This window comes from Mesoplodon mirus (genome assembly GCF_964341445.2).
Source record: "Mesoplodon mirus genome assembly, chromosome: 11".
Classification (NCBI taxonomy): Eukaryota; Metazoa; Chordata; class Mammalia; order Artiodactyla; family Ziphiidae; genus Mesoplodon; species Mesoplodon mirus.
Genome location: NC_138987.1, coordinates 62,019,185 through 62,044,184, shown reverse-complemented (window position 1 = coordinate 62,044,184; position 25,000 = coordinate 62,019,185). Strand labels below are relative to the sequence as shown.

Here is a 25,000-nt window from a genome sequence, read left to right as displayed (position 1 = left end):
CCCACATGCCGCAGAGCAACTAAGCTCGTGCACCACAACTACAGAGCCTGAACTCTAGAGCCTGAGAGCCACAACTACTGAAGCCTGTGCACCTAGAGCCCATGCTCTGCAACAAGAGAAGCCACCGCAATGAGAAGCCCACGCACCGCAACAAAGAGTAGCCCCCGCTCACTGCAACTAAAGAAAGCCCCCACACAGCAATGAAGACCCAATGCAGCCAAAAATAATTAATTAATTGATTGATTTTTTTTTTTTTTAAAGCTACAGTAATCAAAACAGTAATGGTACTGGCACAAAAACAGACACATAGATCAATGGAACAGAACAGAGAGCCCAGAAATGAACCCATACTTATATGGACAATTAATCTATGACAAAGGAAGCAACAATATACATTGAGGAAGACAGTCTCTGCAATAAATGGTGTTTGGAAAAACTGGACAGCTACATACAAAAAATCAAACTGGACTACTTTCTCACACCATGCACAAAAAATAAATTCAAAATGAATTAAAGACTTAAAGGTAAGACCTGAAACCATAAAACTTCTAGAAGAAAACATAGGCAGTAAACTCTTTGACATCAGTCTTAGTAATTTTTGTTTGGATATGTTTCCTCAGGCAAGGGAAACAACAGCAAAAATAAACAAATGGGACTACATCAAACTAAAAAGCTTTTGCACAGCAAAAGAAACCATCAACAAAATGAAAAGGCCACCTACTGAATGGGAGAAGATATTTGCAAACAATATCTGATAAGGGGTTACCATCCAAAATATACAAAGAACTCATACAACTCAACATCAAAATAAACAACCTGATTTTAAAATGGGCAGAGGATTTGAACAGACATTTTTCCAAAGAAGACATACACATCATAAAGGGCATACTTCACAGGTTTCACAATCAAGTTTTAAAATGTAATAAAAGCAAATCACAATCATAAAAAAAAAACACAAGTAATAACAAGTACATTGTAGAAAATTAAAAAATGCAATTTATTTGCCTTATTTACCAAATGGTTAGCTACAAAGATACAATTTTTGCCTTGGAGTTTAAGGCAGTTTCATTTCTTACCACAGTTACTTTTTCTGATGCTAGAATCAGCATCTTCTGTGTCTTCTCTGTATTTAATTGATCATTTACGTTTTATGTTTGTCCACTTGGGAACCATACTTTGATGATCACTGAAGCTCTGCAATATAAAATGTCATCATCTTCATATATTTGAGTAGTACCGATCCCGGTTTTGAAAGTCTCTATGAGCATATCTTGCATAGGTCTTATTATGAGGGATCCTTCCAAAAGGTTCATGGTCATTGAAACAAGATTCAAAAACTTCATCAACAGCCTTCTGAGCTACTTCTTTGCTGATGTTCCTAACAGCCAGGATAGAACGAATGGCTCTGTCTCGCACACAAGTCTAAGGAGAAAAGTATGTGGCTTTAGTTTTATTAATATATGAAAATTTTGTCATGAAATGGTAACATTTTATACAATGTGTAAACCACAGTCAAAATTAATTTCCTCTCATGTTATTTTATTAATTTCTTTCAGTCCAAAGAAGAAATATTAAATTATGGAACATGTTTAGCTCAATCTAAAATTATTTAGGTATAAGTAAGATCTCCTTCCCCTCCTCCCTTCTTCTCATCTTTCCTAATGATGATAATTTCTAGGCAGTATCTGCTAAACAATAACTCCAAAATTGCAGAATCATAAAAAAGTCTATAAATAAGGTTCTGGTTGAGTTTTTTAATTTGAATAAATACGAAATATACTCCTGTGCCTCTCTCTCCCTTAGCTTTTCAGGTGACCAATGCTAGATAACTTTTCCTTCGAGAGGGGCATCTCCCCTGGAGGCAACAGGAAACCACACATACATACACACAAAATTTGAAGGCATCCTAATTTTTCAGGGGGAAAAAAAATCAAACAACTTTTTTCTTGGGTACATACTGTACAAAAGCAGAGACTCTGTTCTCTAGGACTCTTCTCCCACTACCTCCACGTAGTTTCCATCCTACTGCTAGTTCTATTCATTTTCTGCTGCTGCTACCCAAGTTAAAAAGAGGAGAGATTTCTCTTTCAAAGACTCTGGACCCCGGATTACATGCCTTAACTGCATTAGCCTCTTCTCTGGGATGTTCTGATGTGCACCCTACTTCCACTGAGAGCCAGAACACACCGCCCATTCAAATGCTGTCTGAGCTGAATTCACCAGATGAGCAGGGATTGGAGGGCATGAAAGACATGCAGCACACGTCAGTGGCACATCACTAAGTGGACTTGGCACAGACTGAAAGCATAACAGCCCTATCAGAGGAGCCACCCTTCCCAGGCCCCAGGTTTGCCTTCTAACTAACTCCCATTCACTGAGTTCAAAATTTCTCTTCGTAGTTCTCTGTGACTTTCTACCTTCCTCCCCAGAGTTGAGTTACTCTTTTCTCTGGAGAACCAAGGGCCATCCTGCTGTTGTTCCAAGCCTGTCCTTTTTGCATCTGGTTAAAACTGCTATCCTGATGCCCATGTACCTGACAAATTGGCCCAGCAACCTCTTCCCATAGAAGAGCTCTGACCAGCCTTTCTCCTAAATGTGGACACAGAGCCCCTTGGTTGCTATGGGCAGAACCGCTCACATTCTTCACCAGTCCATCAGTTCTAAACTTCCTCTCCCCATGCCCATCTATCGTGGACCTTAAAAGCTTTCTAGTAGAGTAGAAACTAACACAACATTGTAAAACAACTATACTCCAATAAAAAAAAAATGAAGTGTTTGTTTTAGACAACAACAAAAAAAAAGCTTTCTAGCAGGACGATTTTGCCTATAGTTTTCATTTTGTTTTGTTTACAAAATCTCTCAGCTCAGCTCATCATAATCAAGTCTGTGCTGATCCAAAGCTTTGCTGTCATGTCATATAGCCTTTAAAGGTGTGTTAATACACAATGCGCTGCAGTGCAGTCTCTGTGCTGACAGGTATTACTTTTTTGTCTAGAGAATACTGTGATGGTTTCAAAACACAAGTCCAGTACTGTTAGGATAAAAGTAAGACAGGCTGTGATTTCACTTCCAGTCCTATTTACCCTCATCCAAAAGTATCCCACGTGTGGGACCGTAGCGCTTTTCACTGTGAAAATCACTCAGTCACATAGCTTGCCCATAATTATAAAATAGAACTGAATTCCATCTATTTGGCTTAAGTGATACACATTTTGTATTCTTTCATATAAGTAGCTCTTTCAAATTTCAAATACTAAATATACTTCTCATTTTTCTATTCATTATTTCCACTCATAGCACTCTTAACAGTAAATGATTTCATATGTTAGTTTTTACCTGATGGTGTTGTTTTAATCCAAAATGTAACCTGAATATTTCATTTAAAAGTGAGCAGTCTCCACTAAGGTTAGCAGCTCGAACCTATCACAAAGACAGAAGGCAAACAAAAAGAAAATAAGTACTTGTGCTCTATACCTTTATATCAACTGATTTTTTTAACTGTAAAAGAATATAAAATTGGTATATTTTTCTGAGAACAGAGTACCTGTAAGATTTTTTTTTTTTTTACTCTATTGACTTAAGTAGTTCTTAAGAAAAAGAGCAGATATCCATGAGCTACACTAGGCAGTGCCAAATACACTGGGGGCAATCACCTATTCAAAGGGAATTTTCAAAACATTCCACCAGAGTCTTACAGACAGAACTAATTTCTTTTGGAACCAAAAGTCAAAGAGTTAGACCTCAAAGTTAAAGATTATGCTCTCTACAAAATACAAACACTTCTAGAAATTACCAAAAGGACTTCAAGAAAGCATTCTTCCAAAGATCTACAAACTGAGTTTCAATGTGAGTTTAAAACTGAATACATCAGTACCTAAGACACTTTAGGCACACAAACCTTCCAGCTCTCCTAGCCCAAATCACTGAAACTCTCTTGGACCTTCCCTTAAACCTGTGTTAAGTTCATGCCCTTCCTCCAGGGTCTTGATTGGCCTATGAAAAATTAAGTGGTACAGAGAATCAAGAACATTCCAAACTGGTCATGCTATGAACATGACAGCCTGAAGTTAGTATGTATTTTCTAATTTTCTACATCTTTAAGGTAAAAAGCAGCTTTAATAGGTGAAAAAGTCATGGAGCTACCCACATGGATTCTACAGCCAACCTGGCCACGTTTTTGCTCATTCAATGCAATCAGAACGGCCCACTTCTTGTTACTTCTATAATAACATGGCTTCATTCCTCTGAGGAGCTCAAAGCACTTAACACACTTTAACTAGCTAACAGGCATTAATTCTCATAACACCCAAGTGAGAGAAATATTTAAAAGCTCAGATTTCGGTCTTCTTTCCAAATAATATGAGTTATAATCAGATGCAGTGAGGCTGCCTATTAATTTCAAGGGAAAGAGAAAATAATCTAAGTTATAAAGTATAAGCTTGAAATTTATATTAATTTTCTTTAGTTTCTCAGCACATTGCACTCTTCAATTAATGAAATGCAAGTATGAAATACAAATGTCTTTCTAGGAGCATATATATGTGTGTATTTCTGACAGCAATCCAAAATGCTTAATAATAAATATCTTTCTATGTTGTATTTTTGAAACGAACTGTTTTACTCTAGGGAAAGCTAGGAACTTTACCTATGGAAGGCAGCCAGCAAACCAGTCAAGAACCTTGGTTGTAATCCTGCCTCTGCCACTTGCTATGTATAGTATCTGACCAACTGCCTCACTTTTCACAGAAATAAAACGGGGATAACAGTATCTACCTCAATGGGCTATTGTGCATATTAAATAAGAGTCCACAAACAGCACAGGATTTGGCACACAGCCCCTCAGTAAATGTTAACTATAAATTTTTTGTATTATATAGTTTATTCCATAGGAAAAATAGCTTATTATTAAAAGTCATCACTATTATTAGGATTTAAGGGTAATATTTAAGACAATTCTAAAAAGATACTTAAAATGTCTACCTGCTGTATCTAAAAGAATTATATTCAATAGTTAAAAATGTAAACTGAAGACTAATGTGGAATTATGACAAGAAAAGGAATACGTTTAAATAAATCATACTTGAATAAAATGTTCAAACACACAACAGTGTCCTTGGGGAAAAAGTACCTTCTACAATAAAACTTACCTCAGAGCAGGCCAAGTGCCTGACGTTGGTGAACCAGTCGACATGAGCTCGACAATGATCGAATGCATGAATGAGCTCATGGGTGACCACTCTGTTCATATGGGCCTGATTACAGATATTATTCTGGCACAAAACAATCTAAGAAGCACCAAAATGAGGAAAGTTTGGTTATTTCTACGATCTACTCTCACTTCATAGATTCCATCTTCTCTCTCACCTGAGTGGGCTCAGCTGCTTGGAAAGCCTCACCCACTCTATCCACCCAACACCCACCCCTCCATCAAGGCTGTCTTCACCATACATGCTCCATGAAGCCTTCCCAATGGCTAACTTCTCCCTTCTCCTCTCTCTGGACTACACAGCACTTAGTTTAAGGACATTTATTCACACACCATCCTCACTGGGTTGACTGTACCAGCCATCTTAGACTCCACAGTCTTATATTAAGAGCGGACTCTGGAATGAAGCAGGGAGATTCAAATTCCAGCCCCACTCCTTACTAAGTCAGTGACCTTGGGCAAGTTTCTTAAGCTTTCTGTGCCTCAGTTTCCTCAACTATAAAAAAGGAGATGACTTAGAGTACCTACCTCTTAGAATTGTGAGAATTAAATGAGAATATGTGTACAATATTTCTTATCAAGTTTCTCAATAAGCAATGAATCAATAATGAATGACCACACTGTCCCATTCTACTAGAATTGCCAGGAAAAGTCCTCAGAAAGAGCTTCAGAAAGAAGTGCAAAAAGCCAGCAGCACAGAGCAGGACCCTATAAGAATAATAAAGACATGAGGGGTCCTAATAATAATAGTCCCCACTTACTGTGTACTTACTGTGTGCCAGACACTGGGACATGTCCCAGATATTTTATAAACATTCATTCAACATTCATTTATTCAACTAATATTTATCAAGACCTACTAGAGATTTATAATCTACTAATGGAGATAGAAATAATCAAATATTTACCAAAATGTTTAAACACATGCAGTGACAGTTGTCATGAAGAAAAACCCAGGTTGTCACGAGTACATACAACGAGAGGGCCTGACCTGGTCTGCAGGGTTGGGAAAGGCTTTTCTGCAGAAGGAATGTTTAAACTGGGATCTAATGGATGAACAGGAGTTAAATTCGAGGAGAGGGGAAGGGAGCATTCCAGACAGAGAACAACATAGGCAAAGGGTAAGGGGAGGGTTGAAGAAAAAGAATGCTGGAGAAGCTGAAGGCAGGCCTGTAGTACGAAGCACAGAGTTGGAGGCGGCAGGCATGAGATAGGGCTGGTGAGGTCGGCAGGGGCCAAATCACTCTTTATCCTGACAACAGTGGGAAGTCACTGAAAGGGAGTAGTGAAATGGGGGGTGTTTTATTTTGTTTTTATCCTTCTGACCACAGTTGGAAAAATAAAAGATGATCAAAACTGGATGCATAGAGACTAGCTGAAGGCGAATGAGTATTCTAGGCAAGAGATAATAGTCCCAGAGCTAGGATGGTGGGAGCCTAAAAAGGTATTTAGGAGGTAGACTGGACAAAATTTGGTGTTGGATAGAATATGGGAAGGGAAATCAGAGGTATCAAGGATGATCCCTAAATTTCTGGCATGGGTAATAGGACGGATGGTGGTACCGTTCCCCGAGATATGCAAAACTAAAAGACCAGGTTGGGTGGGGATGGAGGATGGTAAAAGTCAATTTGAATTTGGACATGACAGGTCTGAGGTGCCTTTAGGACATCCAAGTGTAGGTGTTCAGTGAACACTTGGCTATATGGATGTGGAGTTCAAGAGAAAGCTCTGACCCAACAAAGTAAATGAGATCCCCTTGGTAGAGTGCAGAGTAGAAAAGAAGGGGCTCTAACACCAAAGATTAGGGACTTCATTTAAGGGCTGGTAGAGGAAGCTAAGTTAGCAAAGGAGCAACCACAAGAGTGTTGCATACTGGAAACCATGGCAAGAAAGTGGCATTAGCTGTTAAAGTCAAGTGTGTGCATGTGATATGACCTCCACTCTAGCCAGATACCTTGGAATAACTCTTGCCCACGAGCACTGGGAGAGAAGGTGAAGAATATTCACAGCAGCATTGTTTATAATAATAATAAAGTTGGAAACAATCAATACTCGATAGGGTAAACTCTAGTACAGACATACAGTGGAATAATATACAACACAAACTAAATTAACCAGAGGTGCACACAACAACACAGAAGAATCTCACAATGTTGAACGAAAGAATTAAGTTACAAAGACTGTATGATTTCATAAAATGACAAAGTATTACACAGGACCCCAAGTATAAAACTTAAAAGGAGGAAACTAAACACATTGTTGGACTGTACACAAAGATGGCAAAACCATTCAGACAAGCAGGGAATGGTTATCACAGAAGTCAGAATAAGGAAGGGAGGGGGTTGTGACCCAAGAGGGGCACACAGGCTTCTGAAGTCCTGGCAGTGTTTTATTTCTCAAATCTGGGTGGTAGTTACACAGATGTTCATTTTACTGTTATGACTGAAAGTGTACCTACAGGTATTTTACTCTTCTATATAAATGAGATACTTCACAACAAAAATTTTAATTAAAAAAAAAAAAGAGTGCCCAACTGTGTGTAACACTGCTGAGAAATAAGATGAAGATTCAAAATGTGCACTCTATTTAACCCCCAAAGAGGAAGAACTTACCAAGACCCATCTTGGGAGCTGTAGGTGTTGCGATTATCAATTTACAAATGAGGAAACTGAGAATAAAATGAACAACTTGCCCAAGCCCCACAGCTAATAAGCAGGGGAACTAGGATTTGAACTCAAAGTCTATGTGACTCCAAAACTCAGACATCTCACCCCTCTGCTATGTTGCTCTTTCCCATGATTACCGTGAAACAGCTATAAATAACTAAAATACATATAAAATTCCCTAGCAGGAAACAATTAAATGTACTTAAATGTGTCATATATTCATGATGGAAACAGTGACTTATAACACTTTTATCTACCCTCATATCACATGACATATCCATCTACCACCTCAAGACTGTCAAAACCCCCCACTGACTTAAAACTTATAACATTTATTGACTTAAGTGTTCTGCTTACTATGATAGGTAGTTTACAAGAGAAATCTCATTTAATTCTCATAACGATTCTATAAGATAAATATAATCATTACCCATATTTTACAGATGAGAAAACTCACTCTCCTCATCAAAAATTCTCAAAGATCTATCACTTCTCACCGTGTAAAGGTGAAACTCTATCTTGGCATTCAAAGCCTCCCACCATATAGCCTATCTTTCTTTCCAATCCTATTTCTCCTCATTCCCCATGCATTCCTGCCCTCCAGCTGAACTAGACAACATGCCATTCCCCAAATACACCTTGTGCTTTCTCAACACGTCACCTTTGCTCATGCTACCCCTGCTTTTGGCAACAGTCTTTGTCTTCTTTGCCCCTGAAGAGCCTTTACATCCTCTAGCTGAATCTGCTGGCATCTTTCAGTCAATCACATCACTGTCCCATTGTGGTAACCACACCCACCTCAAAGAGTTTAACCCGCCTCAAATTTTATCATTGTCTCTGCGTTCCTGTCTTGTCTCCCCTGTGAGATGTAAGGACCTTAAGAGTAAGGACCACAATTAACTCATTTTTTGAATTCTACACAAAGTCTACCAAATGGAATGCCCAGCACGTAGAAGGCAATCAACAAACATCAGGAGAGATAACTGGAGGAAAGAAGACAACTTGGTAGACGGCCTACCTGAGACACTGAAGCATCAAAACCTCCACTGACATTTCCATTACAATCTTCACAAGAAAAGTGTCTTTCTTTGTTAACAGTGCTGGAAGGTAAGAATGGATTAAAAAGACAATGTCCAGAAGTAGTGTGCATGGGGCACAGGGGAAACAGCCCTGGGCCAGGAGACACAGATGACACATCTCTCCATCACTACCACATAGGACACCTTGGGAAAGCAACTCAACACCATCAGGACTCAGTTCTCTCATCTGTAAATAAGGAAACTGTCTCTGCAAAATCTATCCCAGTTCAAATTATACGCTATGATTCCATAAAGAATTTGATCAGCTAATTAAGACCATATTGGAAATATGCTGGAGTTTCTGCCCTTGGGCCAGAATGTTAAGAAGTGGACCTCAGAAATCACTTCTTCCGATCTCCTCAAAGTTAAACACCTGGAAGGCTTCTACATGCATAAGAAGCTGAGATTTCTTCTCCATTAAGGATAATGCTGAGACTGGCATAGTGGAAAAACCAGGTTTGGTGATTACTTACAAGTAAGATTTTAAGTACCGTCTTTACTAAACACCTGAGGTGAATAGTAGAGCCAGAGATGTGGAGTTAGGGCTGAAGAGGTCCAGGGAGAACAAGGCCTGCCTGGAGAGAGTGCAGCCAACCACCACCACCTACCATATGGAAAGGGCTTTGTGGCCTGAAGTGAAATATCTGAAGTACTTCCAGTTTGGGTGGGGATTTTTTGTTTACAGCAGCCAGAATATAGAGCAGCACTTCAAAAAGATTCACTTACCAACCCGAATGCTTCATGGCATCAAGCAGCAGTTTAACATGTGGATCTAGAAAGATATTGATTCAGTTACATATGGTAATTGGAAAAAAAGAGCACCAATTAAATTATCCAAATAGCAGTATAAGATATTATCAAACAAAACCTCACAAATCTTAACAAAGTAATACTATCTTAAAAATGATAAAAAATGAATATGAAAAGATAAGCTTAAATTAACATAAAAGCAAGTCTTTAATGAAATGAAACACTGATAGAAATACCAAAATGGATAGTACCAAACATCTTAGATAACATCAAATATGCTTTTCAGTTAAATGATCAAACACAATGTATTAAAATATATACCAAGGGGCTTCCCTGGTGGCACAGTGGTTGAGAATCCATCTGCCAATGCAGGGGACACAGGTTCGAGCCCTGGTCCGGGAAGATCCCACATGATGCGGAGCAACTAAGCCTGTGCGCCACAACTACTAAGCCTATGCTCTAGAGCCCGTGAGCCACAACTACTGAGCCGCATGCCACAACTACTGAAGCCCGTGTGCCTAGAGCCCATACTCCACGATGAGAAGTCACCACAATCAGAAGCCCATGTACCGCAATGAAGAGTAGCCCCTGCTTGCTGCAACTAGAGAAAGTCTGCATGCAGCAACGAAGACCAAACACAGCCAAAAATAAATAAATAAAATAAATAAATTTATTTTTTAAATAAATAAATAAAAATAGATACACACACACACACACACACACACACACACACACACACACCAAAAGACTGAGAAAATTTGGGACCAATATCCATAGAAACAAATAGCAGCATAGTACCCACATTAGAGGAAGACAGTAGGTAGCCCCACTATTGTCTGTCCTGGTCTGTGAATAGTGTCCCATTCTGAGTACCATACTCTAAATAGGACCTGCCAACCGAAGCTGTTCCATAGGAGAAAGTGACTAGAACAGTTCAGGACTATTTTCCACAGGAAGCAAGAAAGGGATCTATAGATTTGGAAAAGAGAAAAAAGACTTAACTAGGGCCACAGTACCTTCAAGTATCTGAAGGGGTGCCATGTGGGAATAAATTCAGCCAACATTTCTTCAGAGGGCAGTACAAGGACCAAAGGGCAGAAGTTACACAGGGCACATTTCAACTCAGTATGAGAAAGTATTTTTCCAACAATTAAAGCTGTCGATACAAGAGCCCAATAGCCTCAAAGGGCCTCAAAGATAACCTGTTCCAGCAGAGGTCTATAAACACTCTGGTCAGTTGATAACACAGAGGTTTCTGGTCAGTGATGGGGGTTGGAAAGGCCTAGATGACTCCTGAGGCCCCCCACTTCTAAGAATCTATGAGGGACTTCCCTGGTGGCACAGTGGTTGAGAATCCGCCTACTAATGCAGGGGACACAGGTTCAATCCCTGGTCTGGGAAGACACCACATGCCACAGAGCAACTAAGCCCGTGTGCCACAACTACTGAGCTCTGTGCTGCAACTACTGAAGCCTGCACGCCTAGAGCCCATGCTCTGCAACAAGAGAAGCCACCACAACGAGCTCAAGCACTGCAACAACGAGTAGCCCCTGCTCGCCACAACTAGAGAATGCCCGCACACAGCAACGAAGACCGAATGCAGCCAAAAATAAATAAAATTAAAAAAAAAAAACTTTATAAAAAAAGGCGGGGGGCGGCATCAAGACAGCATACTAGGAGGATGCAGAATGAGCGTCTCCTCACAACTAGGGCACCTACCAGGCACCGGTGGGGGACCACGGACACCTAAGGGGATGGGAGGAACCCCCAGCAACTGGGTAGGACATGGGGCAGTGGGGGAGCGAAGGGGGAGGAGAAGTGCAGGCCGGACGAGACTGGCGCCCCTGAGGGGCGGCTGGGAGAGGGCAAGGGATTCCCACGCCCGAAGGGGGAAATTGGGGAACCCCTGGGAGGGCAGAGTATCAAAAGGGAGAGTTGCCATGTTTCCCCTGCCCACTTGGGCCCCCAGGAACCTGCTGAAATCCTGATCCTGCCTGATCCTCTGCCCACCTAGGCCCCCTCCAGCCACACGGGTCCGGAGGGAGTGGGAGGGAGGGAAGGGGGAGCAAAAGTAAATGCCGGACCTCCGGGACCAGCACCCCAGAGGGGTGGCTGGGGGAAGGGAGGAGTTCCTACACCCAGCGGGAGCCCCCACGGTTAGGTGTCCAGTGGCGATGGGGGAGACCCTGTGGGAGATGGTGGGGGAGGGGGACAAAGGAATGGGGCCAGTGCTTTCCCTGTCCACTTAGGCACCGGGAGGCCTGCTGGGCTCCTGGGCCTAATCCTCTGACCTTGGAGCCTCCCTTGTGCCCCGCAGAGCCCAAGCCCCACTCCTATACCCCCACCCAGGGCCCTACCTCTACACTCGGAGACACCCTCTGAGACTCCCTCCAATGCGCTGGACCTAAACCCCACCCACACACCCTCACTCAGCACCCTACCTCCAAACTCCGGAACTCCACACTCCAGAGGCCCTCCTTTTGACGTGCTGCCTCTCCCCTTCCGCAGGCAGGTCCTAAGCAGAGGACCCGCACCGTGCTCAAATGTCACCCCCAACCTGCCTAGGTCCTGCCCCACCCTAAATCCCACCGCTGCCTGAGTTCCGCCCCGTCTAAGTTCCACCCCTACAGCCAAGGCTTTTTTTTTTCTTTTTTCTTTCTTTCCACTTTTACATTGGAGTTCTGTTTTACCTTGTTGATTCACTGTTGTTCATTCTTTTATATTTTTATTTTTCCTAATAAATCTTTTATTTTTCTAATTTTATTTTATTCTTTATACTTTGCTATTGTTCTCTCCTTTTGGCTTGTTCACCCCCTTTTTTTTTTCTTTTTTCTGTTGTGGTTTTATTTTACCCTATTGCAGTTGTTTCAATTACAGCTTTATTTTTCCTAATACATTTTTTATTTTTCTAATTTTATTTTGTTTTTTATTCTTTGATATTGTACTGTTCCTTTTTTCTTTCTTCCTTCCTTTTTTTTTTCTTTTTTTAACGCACCACAAAGCTTGCAGGATCTTGGATCCCAGGCCAGGGGTCGGGCCAAGCTCCTGTGGTGGGAGCACTGAGTCCAAACTGCTGGACAAACAGAGAACCTCAGACCCCAGGGAATATCAAACAGAGTGAGGCCTCCCGGTGGTCCTCATCTCAGCACCAAGACCCAGCTCTAGGGCTTCCCTGGTGGCGCAGTGGTTGAGAGTCCACCTGCCGATGCAGGGGACGCGGGTTCGTGCCCCGGTCTGGGAGGATCCCACATTCCGTGGAGTGGCTGGGCCCGTGAGCCATGGCCACTGAGCCTGCGCGTCCAGAGCCTGTGCTCCGCAACGGGAGAGGCCACAACAGTGAGAGGCCCGCGTAAAGCAAAAAAAAAAAAAAAAAAAGACCCAGCTCTATCCGACTGCCTGCAAACTCCAGTGCTGGATGCCTCAGGCCAAACAACCAGTAAGACAAGAAGACAGCACCACCCATCAAAAAAAAAAAAAAAAAAATGAAACGACAAAAAAATGTTACAGAGGAAGGAGCAAGATAAAAACCTACAAGACCAAATAAAGGAAGATGAAATAGGCAACCTACCTGAAAAAGAATTCAGAGTAATGAGAGTAAAGATGGTCCAAAATCTCAGAAACAGAATGGAGAAAATACAAGAAACATTTAACAAGGATCTAGAAGAACTAAAGAGCAAACAAACAGTGATGAACAACACAATTACTGAAATTAAAAATACTCTAGAAGGAATCAATAACAGAATAACTGAGGCAGAAGAACAGATAAGTGAACTGTAAGATAAAATGGTGGAAATAACTGCCAGGGAGCAGAATAAAGAAAAAAGAATGAAAAGAATTGAGAACAGTCTCAGAGACCTCTGGGACAACATTAAACACAACAACATTCGAATTATAGGGGTCCCAGAAGAAGAAGAGAACAAGAAAGGGTCTGAGAAAATATTTGAAGAGATTATAGCCGAAAACTTCCCTAACATGGGAAAGGAAATAGTCAATCAAGTCCAGGAAGTGCAGAGAGCCCCATACAGGATAAACCCAAAGAGAAACACGCTGAGACACATATTAATCAAACTATCAAAAATTAAATACAAAGAAAAAAATATTAAAAGCAGCAAGGGAAAGGCAACAAATAACACACAAGGGAATCCACATAAGGTTAACAGCTGATTTTTCAACAGAAACTCTGCAAGCCACAAGGGAGTGGCAGGACATATTTAAAGTGCTGAAAGGGAAAAACCTACAACCAAGATTACTCTACCCAACAAGCATCTCATTCAGATTCAATGGAGAAATTAAAACCTTTACAGATAAGCAAAAGTTAAGAGAATTCAGCACCACCAAACCAGCTACAAATGCTAAAGGAACTTCTCTAGGCAGGAAACACAAGAGAAGGAAAAGACCTACAAAACCAAACCCAAAACAATTAAGAAAATGTTAATAGGAACATACATATTGATAATTACATTAAATGTAAATGGTTAAATGCCCCAACCAAAAGACACAGACTGGCTGAATGGATACAAAAAAAAGACCTGTACATATGCTGTCTACAAGAGACCCACTTCAGACCTAGGGACACATACAGACTGAAGGTGAGGGGATGGAAAAAGATATTCCATGCAAATGGAAATCAAAAGAAAGCTGGAGTAGCAATATTTATATGAGATAAAATAGACTTTAAAATAAAGACTATTACAAGCGACAAGGAAGGACACTACATAATGATCAAAGGGATCAATCCAAGAAGAAGATAAAAGAATTATAAATATATATGCACCCAACATAGGAGCACCTCAATACATAAGCCAACTGCTAAGAGCTATAAAAGAGGAAATCGACAGTAATACAATAATAGTGGGGGACTTTAACACCTCACTTACACCAATGGACAGATCATCCAAACAGAAAATTAATAAGGAAACACAAGCTTTAAATGACACAATAGACCAGATAGATTTAATTGATATTTATAGGACATTCTATCCAAAAACAGCAGATTACACTTTCTTCTCAAGTGCACATGGAACATTCTCCAGGATAGATCACATCTTGGGTCACAAATCAAGACTTGGTAAATTTAAGAAAACTGAAATCATATCAAGCATCTTTTCCAGCCATGGTGCTATGAGATTAGAAATCAACAATTACAGGGAAAAGAACGTAAAAAACACAAACACATGGAGGCTAGACACTATGTTACTAAATAACCAAGAGATCACTGAAGAAATCAAAGAGGAAATCAAAAAATACCTAGAGACAAATTACAACGAAAACGATCCAAAACCGATGGAATGCAGCAAAAGCAGTTCTAAGAGGGAAGTTTATAGCAATACAAACCTACCTTAAGAAACAAGAAAAATCTCAAATAAACAATCTAAACTTACACCTAAAGCAATTAGAGAAAGAAGAAGAAGAACAACAACAAAAACACCCAAAGTTAGCAGAAGGAAAGAAATCATAAAGATCAGATCAGAAATAAATGAAAAAGAAATGAAGGAAACAATGGCAAAGATCAATAAAACTAAAAGCTGGTTCTTTGAGAAGATAAACAAAATTGATAAACCATTAGCCAGACTCATCAAGAAAAAAAGGGAGAAGACTCAAATCAACAGAATTAGAAATGAAAAAGGAGAAGTAATAACTGACACAGCAGAAATACAAAGGATCATGAGAGACTACTACAAGCAACTCTATGCCAATAAAATGGACAACCTGGAAGAAATGGACAAATTCTTAGAAGAGCACAATCTTCCGAGACTCAACCAGGAAGAAACAGAAAATATAAAAAGACAAATCACAAGCACCGAAATTGAAACTGTGATTAAAAATCTTCCAACAAACAAAAGCCCAGGACCAGATGGCTTCACAGGCGAATTCTATCAAACATTTAGAGAAGAGCTAACACCTATCCTTCTCAAACTCTTCCAAAATATAGCAGAGGGAGGAACACTCCCAAACTCATTCTACAAGGCCACCACCACCCTGATAATAAAACCAGACAAAGATGTCACAAAAAAAGAAAACTACAGGCCAATATCTCTGAAGTACACAGATGCAAAACTCCTCAACAAAATACTAGCAAAGAGAATCCAACAGCACATTAAAAGGATCATACACCATGATCAAGAGGGGTTTATCCCAGGAATGCAAGGATTCTTCAATATATGCAAATCAATCAATGTGATACACCATACTAACAAACTGAAGGATAAAAACCATATGATCATCTCAATAGATGCAGAAAAAGCTTTCCACAAAATTCAACACCGATTTATGATAAAAACTCTCCAGAAAGTAGGCATAGAGGGAACCTATGTCAACATAATAAAGGCTATATGACAAACCCACAGCTAACATCATTCTCAATGGTGAAAAACTGAAACCATTTCCTCTAAGATCAGGAACAAGACAAGGTTGCCCACTCTCACCACTATTATTCAACATAGTTTTAGAAGTTTTAGCCACAGCAGTCAGCGAAAAAAAAGAAATAAAACGAATCCACATCAGAAAAGAAGTCATCTGTTTGCAGATGACATGATACTATACATAGAGAATCCTAAAGATGCTACCAGAAAACTACTAGACCTAATCAACGAATCTGGTAAAGTAACGGTACAAAATTAATGCACAGAAATCTCTTGCATTCCTATACACTAATGATGAGAAATCTAAATAAGAAATTAAGGAAACACTCCCATTTACCACTGCAACAAAAAGAATAAAATATTTAGGAATAAACCTACCTAAGGAGACAAAAGACCTGTATGCAGAAAAAGATAAGAAACTGATGAAACAAATTAAAGATGATACAAACAGATGGAGAGATATACTATGTTCTTGGATTGGAAGAATCAACATTGTGAAAATGACTATACTACCCAAAGCAATCTACAGATTCAATGAAATCCCTATCAAACTACCAATGGCATTTTTCACAGAACTAGAACCAAAAAAATGCACAATTTGTATGGAAACACAAAAGATCCCGAATAGCCAAAGCAATCTTGAGAAAGAAAAACAGCTGGAGGAATCAGGCTCCCCGACTTCAGACTATACTACAAAGCTACAGTAATCAAGACAGTATGGTACTGGCACAAAAACAGAAATATAGATCAACGGAACTGGATAGAAAGCTCAGAGATAAACCCACGCACATATGGTCACCTTATCTTTGATAAAGGAGGCAAGAATATACAATGGAGAAAAGACAGCCTCTTCAATAAGTGGTGCTGGGAAAACTAGACAGCTACATGTAAAAGAATGAAATTAGAACACTTCCTAACACCATACACAAAAATAAACTCAAAATGGATTAAAGACCTAAATGTAAGGCCGGACACTATAAAACTCTTAGAGGAAAACATAGGCAGAACACTCCATGACATAAATCACATCAAGATCCTTTTTGACCCACCTCCTAGAGAAATGGAAATAAAAACAAAAATAAACAAATGGGACCTAATGAAACTTAAAAGCTTTTGCACAGCAAAGGAAACCATAAACAAGACAAAAAGACAACCCTCAGAATGGGAGAAAGTATTTGCAAACGAAGAAATGGACAAAGGATTAATCTCCAAAATACACAAGCAGCTCATGCAGCTCAATTATCAAAAAACAAACAACCCAATACATAAATGGGCAGAAGACCTAAATAGATACTTCTCCAAAGAAGATATACAGATTGCCAATAAACACATGAAAGGATGCTCAACATCACTAATCATTAGAGAAATGCAAATCAAAACTACAATGAGGTATCACCTTACACTGGTCAGAATGGCATCATCAAAAAAATCTACAAACAATAAATGGTGGAGAGGGTGTGGAGAAAAGGCAACCCTCTTGCACTGTTGGTGGGAATGTAAATTGATACAGCCACTATGGAGAACAGTATGGAGGTTCCTTAAAAAACTACAAATAGAACTACCATATGCCCCAGCAATCCCACTACTGGGCATATACCCTGAGAAAACCATAATTCAAAAAGAGTCATGTACCAAAATGTTCACTGCAGCACTATTTACAATAGCCAGGACATGGAACTAACCTAAGTGTCCGTCGACAGATGAATGGATAAAGAAGATGTGGCACATATATACAATGGAATATTACTCAGCCATAAAAAGAAATGAAACTGAGTTATTTGTAGTGAGCTGGGTGGACCTAGAGTCTGTCATACAGAGTGAAGTAAGTCAGAAGGAGAAAAACAAATACCGTATGCTAACACATGTATATGGAATCTAAAAAAAAACAAAAGTGGAACCTAGGAGCAGGACAGGAATAAAGACACAGATGTAGAGAATGGACTTGAGGACATGGGGAGGGGGAAGGGTAAGCTGGGATATAGTGAGAGAGTAGCATTGACATATATACACTACCAAACGTAAAATAGATAGCCAGTGGGAAGCAGCTGCATAGCACAGGGAGATCAGCTCAGTGCTTTGCGACCACTTAGAGGGGTGGGATAAGGAGGGTGGGAGGGAGACACAAGATGGAGGGGATATGGGGATATACATATGCATATAGCTGATTCACTTTGTTATACAGCAGAAACTAACACAACACTGTAAAGCAATTAAAATCTAATAAAGATGTTTTTTTAAAAAGCAAGAAGAGAAAAATACAAATAAAAGTTATTTATATAAAAAAAAAAGAATCCATGAGCCTGCTAAAATTACAGCAAAGTATTATGAACCCAAGTGCCTCTAATATCAACTTTTCGTATAGATGTCCTGTCTGAGAGTATAAATGCACAGCAAATTACGTGACATAAGCAAAAAAAAAAAGAGAGAGAGAAAGAAATCAAGGTTTTTAAGTGCTGAAAGCAAAAACAGGTGAGTAAAAGTAGTGTAGGATGAGAAAGTTAGGTATAGGTTACTGCTTTACTAACCTGACCCCTCTTAAGAGTGTTAACAAGAAAACAATTATTATTAATAATAAGTATAATTTAGTGTATATCAGGTATCAGGCACCATACTAAGTGCATTATTATTCAAGCAACTAAGAGTTTTACAAAGTTGAAATGGATTCAAAAGCTTATAGTCCTCTTTAAAAAAAAAATTTTCTGGGAGCACATTGGTTTGATACTTCAAAAAGGACCTGCAGTATTTAGAATGGATTTGCTTTGGAGAAAAAGAAAACAAAGGTCGCCCTTGAGGCCTGATTTCTCCCATCACACTCGCCCCAGGGATAGGATTTTAAAGCTTCAAGTTGATGTTTTAATACTACCAACAGGTTCTCCCAGCAGCCTTCCCCTTGGAAGGTTGAGGCGGGTTAATTCCTACTGGGTCGCAAAAGTTCAGCACCTCACCCTCCTCATATCCTACCTATATCAACTCTTCCTCCACTTTTTGGCTCTGCCACTGTAAGAACAGCTACCTTTTCTTTATTCAGCTCCTGATACGCTGGCACTTTACACTCATAAAATCTATTCCTCACAACAACCCTAAAAGGGGTATTTTTATCCCTCCCCCACTCCCTTTTTTTTTCTCAGATAGAGAGGATCAGAGAGTTAAATCACTCTTCCATACGTAACAAGAGATCAAAATTTGAACCCATGTCTAATTCTGCAGCCTATGTTCTTTCCACTGCATTCCACTTTGAAACATCTTAAAGGCAGGGTCCCAACTCCTCTCTGTATTTGCCCAAACCAGAACCTAGGAGGCATTCAATACATATTTGCAAAGTAAATACAATGTCATCATTTTCTCTACTCCCCCTCCTCCTCCCTTGATTCCCTAGATGCAGGTAATCTCAAGAAGGCTGGAAAATAATTGGGTGGTTGACTTTTGAACTGTGACTGGCCAGCTATGAAACAGTAACCTTACTTTGGAACAATAAGTTTAAGTCTTTGATTTTCTAAATGTATCTAAAGTAAACTTTAGATGGCAATGTAAAAAAGTTAAGAAATCTCTAGTGCAATGTCCCTGGGATTAGAGAAAAATTGGTCAGCAGATGGTGTCCTATTTAACCCACAACAGTGGTTCTTCATCTTTTTGGGATCGTGGGTCTCTCTGAGAATATCACGGAGCTATGAACTCTCTCCCCAGAAAAATGCACTTAGGGGCATACACATACGGTTTCGTAGTCCATGTCAGGAATTTCTACACTCTGAAGTCCACCCATGTATGCAGGTTAAGAACGCTTTCCACCAAAGGGTAGAACTGCAAAACTTGCTTTTAACAGGAGGGAAGAGGGCAGGGCACAACCCTTAAAGAATGACAGAGCTGTTGTGGACGCGACATAAACTGGTTAGAAACGATTAGGCCCAAGATGGCAGAAGATTCAACTTCCAGTAGATCTTGAGCCTCATTATACACTCATCGTAATACATTAGCATATGCTACCTGACACACCCACGGGCACCATGACTGTTCCAAGGCTAACTATAAAAGGCCAAAAAGTGGGCAGTGGCCCAAATCCTGGAAATCCCCACCCCTTCTCCAAAATAGTTGGAATAATCCTCCCACTCATTAGCCTATGAAACTACCCAGCCCATAAAAACTAACCACCCATATTTCCTGGCCGCTCTCACCTTTTGAGACAGACTGCATTCTGTCTATGGAATGTGTATCTCCCGGGGCCTCTCCCCTTCTGAGATGGCCCACACTCTGTCTATGGAGTGTGTACCTCTCTCAATAAATCTACTTCTTACCTATCACTTTGCCTCTCGCCGAATTCCTTCTGCAGTGAGACATAAAGAACCTGAGCTTCATTAAGTCCTGAGACCAGGAGTGCAATTTCAATTAAAAGAGTCCCAGCCTGCGGGTTCAAGTCCCAAGCTGAGTTTTGGCGGGGTTCAAATCCCATCTGAGTTGTGCAGTTTCAGCAGGTATGCCTTAATTAACACGGCTCTTTAAAACTCTGCTTCACCTGGACTCTCAATTCCTCATATTACTGCATAATTTACCTAAAATATCAAAGGATCTGTCAGACCAGTGCGCGTGACGGAAAGGGCAAACTCCTCAGCCAACTCCTCATTCATGCCGCAAGCAAAAGTAGTTGAAAGCAAAAGTAGCTGAAAGGGGCCTCAGCGCTTCCTCTGATGGAAACTGAGGCTCAGACCCCCACACCCGCCCTCACAAGAATCTGCCTTTAACTCTGCACTTGGTGCCTGAACCCCGCCCCAGACACACCTGGGCTGAACCCGGAGTCCCCTAGCGGAGCGGCACCAAGGCCCCTCCCTGCCCGCCGGCTCTCAGACACCCCCCACTGCACCCTCCGCAGACGCCCAGCCCCCAGGCTCACGGCTCCTACTTGTCTCCAACGTCTGCAAGAGCATAAGCTGGCACTTCTGGTTGTTGGTGAAGAAGCTGGAGAGGAACCCTTGCTGTGGCTTCCCCTGAGCCAGCCGCTCCGGGAAGACCTGGCACCCGACGTGTTGCTGCTGCAGCTGCTCCCCCGCAGCGGGGCCCGGGCCCTGTTCATCCGGAGCTCCTGCCATGCCGCCCACGGACTTTGCCGCTGCTTCCTCCCGCCTCAGGCGGCCCGGGTGGAGACAGGGAAAGGCAACCTCCCTCCCGCCTACCCACAGCCCAGCCCTCCCTCCGCGGAGCCGACCTGGCGCCAGCCGGGCGATGGCCGCAGGGGTCCACAAGCCCGGAGACCGAAGGAGCGGAGCGCTGGGCCACAGGCGCCGGGAGGGAAGACGGTAACGGGGCGGGGCGACGGCTGCTAGGCGGGCAAGGGGCGGGGCCAAGCGCCTGCTGGCTGAGCTGGGGTTGGCGAGTACCCTCGCAGGCTACAACCCGCCTGATGTGGGCTCGGCCTTCGCTGCTCAGCGTGCTTGTGCCGTCCCCTTAAGCCTTGTTCCGCAGCCCTGCTTACTCGTGCACACTCCTTCCTTACCTCCTGACCAGTACTGGCCATTAAATACTCTTCTCCCTCTGAAGGTTTCTGCCATCTTCGCACTCCCTGCTTTGTCCACCAGCAGGCTAATTGCAGCCTCTGGTCCACCTCTCTCTTGACGCCCCAAGCCATATTAAAAGCACTGTTTTTCAGAAACGTTTGAAAGCTGCAATTATAATGACTGGTCGCGTCAAAACCCTCAAAATATAAGACCCAACTACTTTTTTTCTGCCTCTTCTAGGCCCATTCGCCCACCCCACTCTTTCGCCACCGCAAATAACTCTCTGATAATTGATGAAATAAAATTCAAATTTTATAGCAAGACAAGACAAATTTAAACAATTTTTCTCTGCCAGTTTGGGCCTCCTCCCTCCCCTTAGAGTGTATTGTGCATCTGCATTAACCAGACCTCCTTAGAAGATACTCCTTCTTAATCTTGTACAGGGTCAGGATGACCCACTACTCCATAACTCCTTGGGAGATAACCTTCCTTCTGTCAATAATTCATTTGACATATGACACTTTGTCTCAAAAACTTCTTTAACTGTGCTGTGACTTCTAGTGGGTGGAACAGTGCTCAGAGCTTTCTGAAAGACTGTCTCCCAGGTTATAATCCTCAGGTTCGCTCAAATAAAATTTTCCATTTCTTTCTTAGATCGACTATTGATTAATTTTTTCATCAACATAACAAAACACAACCTTTTTACTTATAACTCCAAGCCTTAACTCATATTTCCATCTTTAAGCCCCCATCCTCAGTCCTTATGATCCAGGTCCTGATCAAATCTACCTAATCCACAGGGCCTTCCCAGATACCTTAATCAAAATTAATCTCTCCTGATCTCCCAATGTACAAAGTACTTCATACCTATTATGGCTTCATCACTGCCTGACAGGTTTTAACTAATTTGTGTTTCTCTTTTCCCACTAAACTTACTCAGTTCAACTCACACATTTATTCAGTACCTGCTATGATGGGCCAGGCATGGCAGGAGAAACAGGATAATAAGAGAATTTCTAAGGTTGAGAGGAGCATATGATTTATGTAAGAAATGTATCTAATTCATAAAGGTTCAAGAGACATTGAGGATTATGAACAGTACCTATGTGTCATAGGTGCTCAATAAATATCTAAATTGAGTGAGATGCCAGGATTACTCACTCATTTGAAATATAATATTATGAACACCTTCTATGTACATAGACTAATAAAGCTGTAACAAAAAAAAGCTACTTTTTATTGAGCTCACCTGCGATACATTATTTCTAATCCCTACCACAACCCTCAAAATAAATATTATCACTATATTTTTCAGATAAAGAAAGTGGGCTCAGCAAAACTGAATAATACAGGACCACACAACTAGCTCTTAATCTAGTTAGGGGACTAAAATATACACATATGGAAAACTAGACCATTTCAAGTTAGTGTAATTAGTCTGGAATTCTCAGGGAAGGCTAGATAGAAAAGATGGGGCCTGAAATGGACCACAGACTGTAAACATTTGAAATACTATTCAGCTATATGAATAAACAAAAAAATGCAAATTAAAAGCTCTCATTTCCCCGCACCAAATTAGCAAACATTTTTTCAATCTTCATTGCTGAAGGCAACAGAGAGAAAACTAGAAAATTGTACACCAAGATATGATCAGTAGTTGTCTAGGTATCAATATTTTTATTATTTTTCCAAATTTTCCTAATGTTCTACAATAAGCATGTATTACCTTTATAATCAGAAAGGTATACTTTAAAAAAATTGAGTAGCCTTTGGATGGCATATGTGTTAACTTCATCCATTTATACTATAAAGACAGAGGAGTGGAATGGGACGGCATTAGGGGAGAGAGAGGGAAGGGCAAATACAAATTACTAAGGTAAAAAGAGAAAAATAATCACCACAAAGAAATGAGAACATGGGCAAAGATTTAGCTATAAGGATTTTCATTTCTCCATTGCAGCACTAATTAAGAACAAAAAGGATAGAAACTGTTTTAACAAAAAGTGCAATGGAAAACATACAACCATGTTGTTTTTTAAATGAAATATGTTCATAAAAGCTTTTTAGGTTACAAAATAGCATGTACAAGCTGGAAATTTATTATATGCACAGAGAGGGTCTGGAAGACTGCTGCAAAGTGTTTTTAGTGGTTGTTTCTGGGTGGATATGTAACCGAGCAGGACCCTATGGGGCCTTCCCAGGACGGAACCCCTCCCCATATCCTCGCTGTATCTCCTCCGAAATACCTAGATAATAGTATCTGATGCACACTTCCTGAGTTACAGATGCTAAAACCACCACCAAATGGAAGAAATTACTTGATGATCATGAGCCCCCAGACCCTATAGGCCCCTAAGGATGGATAATGTTAACCGCCCTATTATCTCAACATCAACCAGAGAATTGTGCAGGACTTGATCACATACTCTGCAACCAGTCTCCCTCACCTGGCTTTTTTTTTTTTTTTTTTTTTTGCGGTTCCCGGGCCTCTCACTGTTGTGGCCTCTCCCGTTGCGGAGCACAGGCTCCGGATGCGCAGGCTCAGCGGCCATGGCTCACGGGCCTAGCCGCTCCGCGGCATGTGGGACCTTCCCGGACCGGGGCACGAACCCGTGTCCCCTGCATCGGCAGGCGGACTCTCAACCACTGCGCCACCAGCCCCCTCACCTGGCTTTTAAAAATGCTTTGCTGACGCTCAACCACTGCGCCACCAGGGAAGCCCCCTCACCTGGCTTTTAAAAATGCTTTGCTGAAGTGGTTGAGAGTCCGCCTGATGATGCAGGGGACGCGGGTTCGTGCGCCGTCCGGGAAGGTCCCACATGCCGCGGAGCGGCTAGGCCCGTAAGCTAGGGCCGCTGAGCCTGCGCATCCGGAGCCTGTGCTCCGCAACGGGAGAGGCCACAGCAGTGAGAGGCCCGCGTACCGGGGGAAAAAAAAAAAGCTTTGCTGAAACCCTTCCAGGAGTTCAGGGTATTTTGAGCAGGAGCTCTGTCCCTTCTCCTTGCGGGGTCCTGCAAGATACCTTTCTCTGCTCCAAACTCCCACGTTTTGGTTTGGGCTCACTGTGCATCAGGCAAACGAGCAACAGATGAAATTTGGGAGTTTTGTATTGTTTGCACCTGTGTGTGCTTGCCTTCATTCTCTAAAGAAAAAAGTTGTTTTATAGTAAGTTGTTTGAAGCTGCTTAAATAAATTACAGCAACAAATGAAGTTGCATATAACTTTAAAGTGCTTTCTAGCTTTGTTTTTTCGCAACTAATAAATCCACTTCTCCAGGGCCGCCAAAACTTGGGCGGCATTATAGCCTTTCCTTAGTGATACAGTCATTTTGAATACAGGGAAAGAACAAAACAGTCTCCACCACTCTCCGCGGGAACACGCCATACTCGGCCCAGTCAGTAATCCCACACCGCTGGGAAACGCAACTCACCAGCATACCTACTTCCAGCAGGCG

General features: G+C 41.3%; 1 protein-coding gene across 8 annotated transcripts; it reads right to left on the bottom strand.

Moving 5' to 3' along the window:
- Positions 1-802: 802 nt before the first annotated feature.
- Positions 803-24,996, bottom strand: ATP23 (ATP23 metallopeptidase and ATP synthase assembly factor homolog). Of its 8 annotated transcripts, XM_082635442.1 has the most exons (7): positions 20,955-21,040; positions 20,353-20,607; positions 9,678-9,723; positions 8,891-8,972; positions 5,148-5,285; positions 3,337-3,420; positions 803-1,422 (listed from the first exon to the last, which is right to left on the bottom strand). In XM_082635442.1, exons 2-7 carry the CDS (start codon positions 20,411-20,413, stop codon positions 1,219-1,221), a joined length of 615 nt encoding a protein of 204 aa, XP_082491568.1. In that variant the 5' UTR covers positions 20,414-20,607; positions 20,955-21,040; the 3' UTR covers positions 803-1,218. The 8 variants fall into 8 exon arrangements, with proteins under 8 accessions (XP_082491568.1, XP_082491572.1, XP_082491573.1 ...); XM_082635446.1 differs by lacking the exons at positions 20,353-20,607; positions 20,955-21,040 and adding an exon at positions 24,977-24,996; XM_082635447.1 differs by lacking the exons at positions 20,353-20,607; positions 20,955-21,040 and adding an exon at positions 24,275-24,337.
- Between the last annotated feature and the right edge of the window lie 4 nt (positions 24,997-25,000).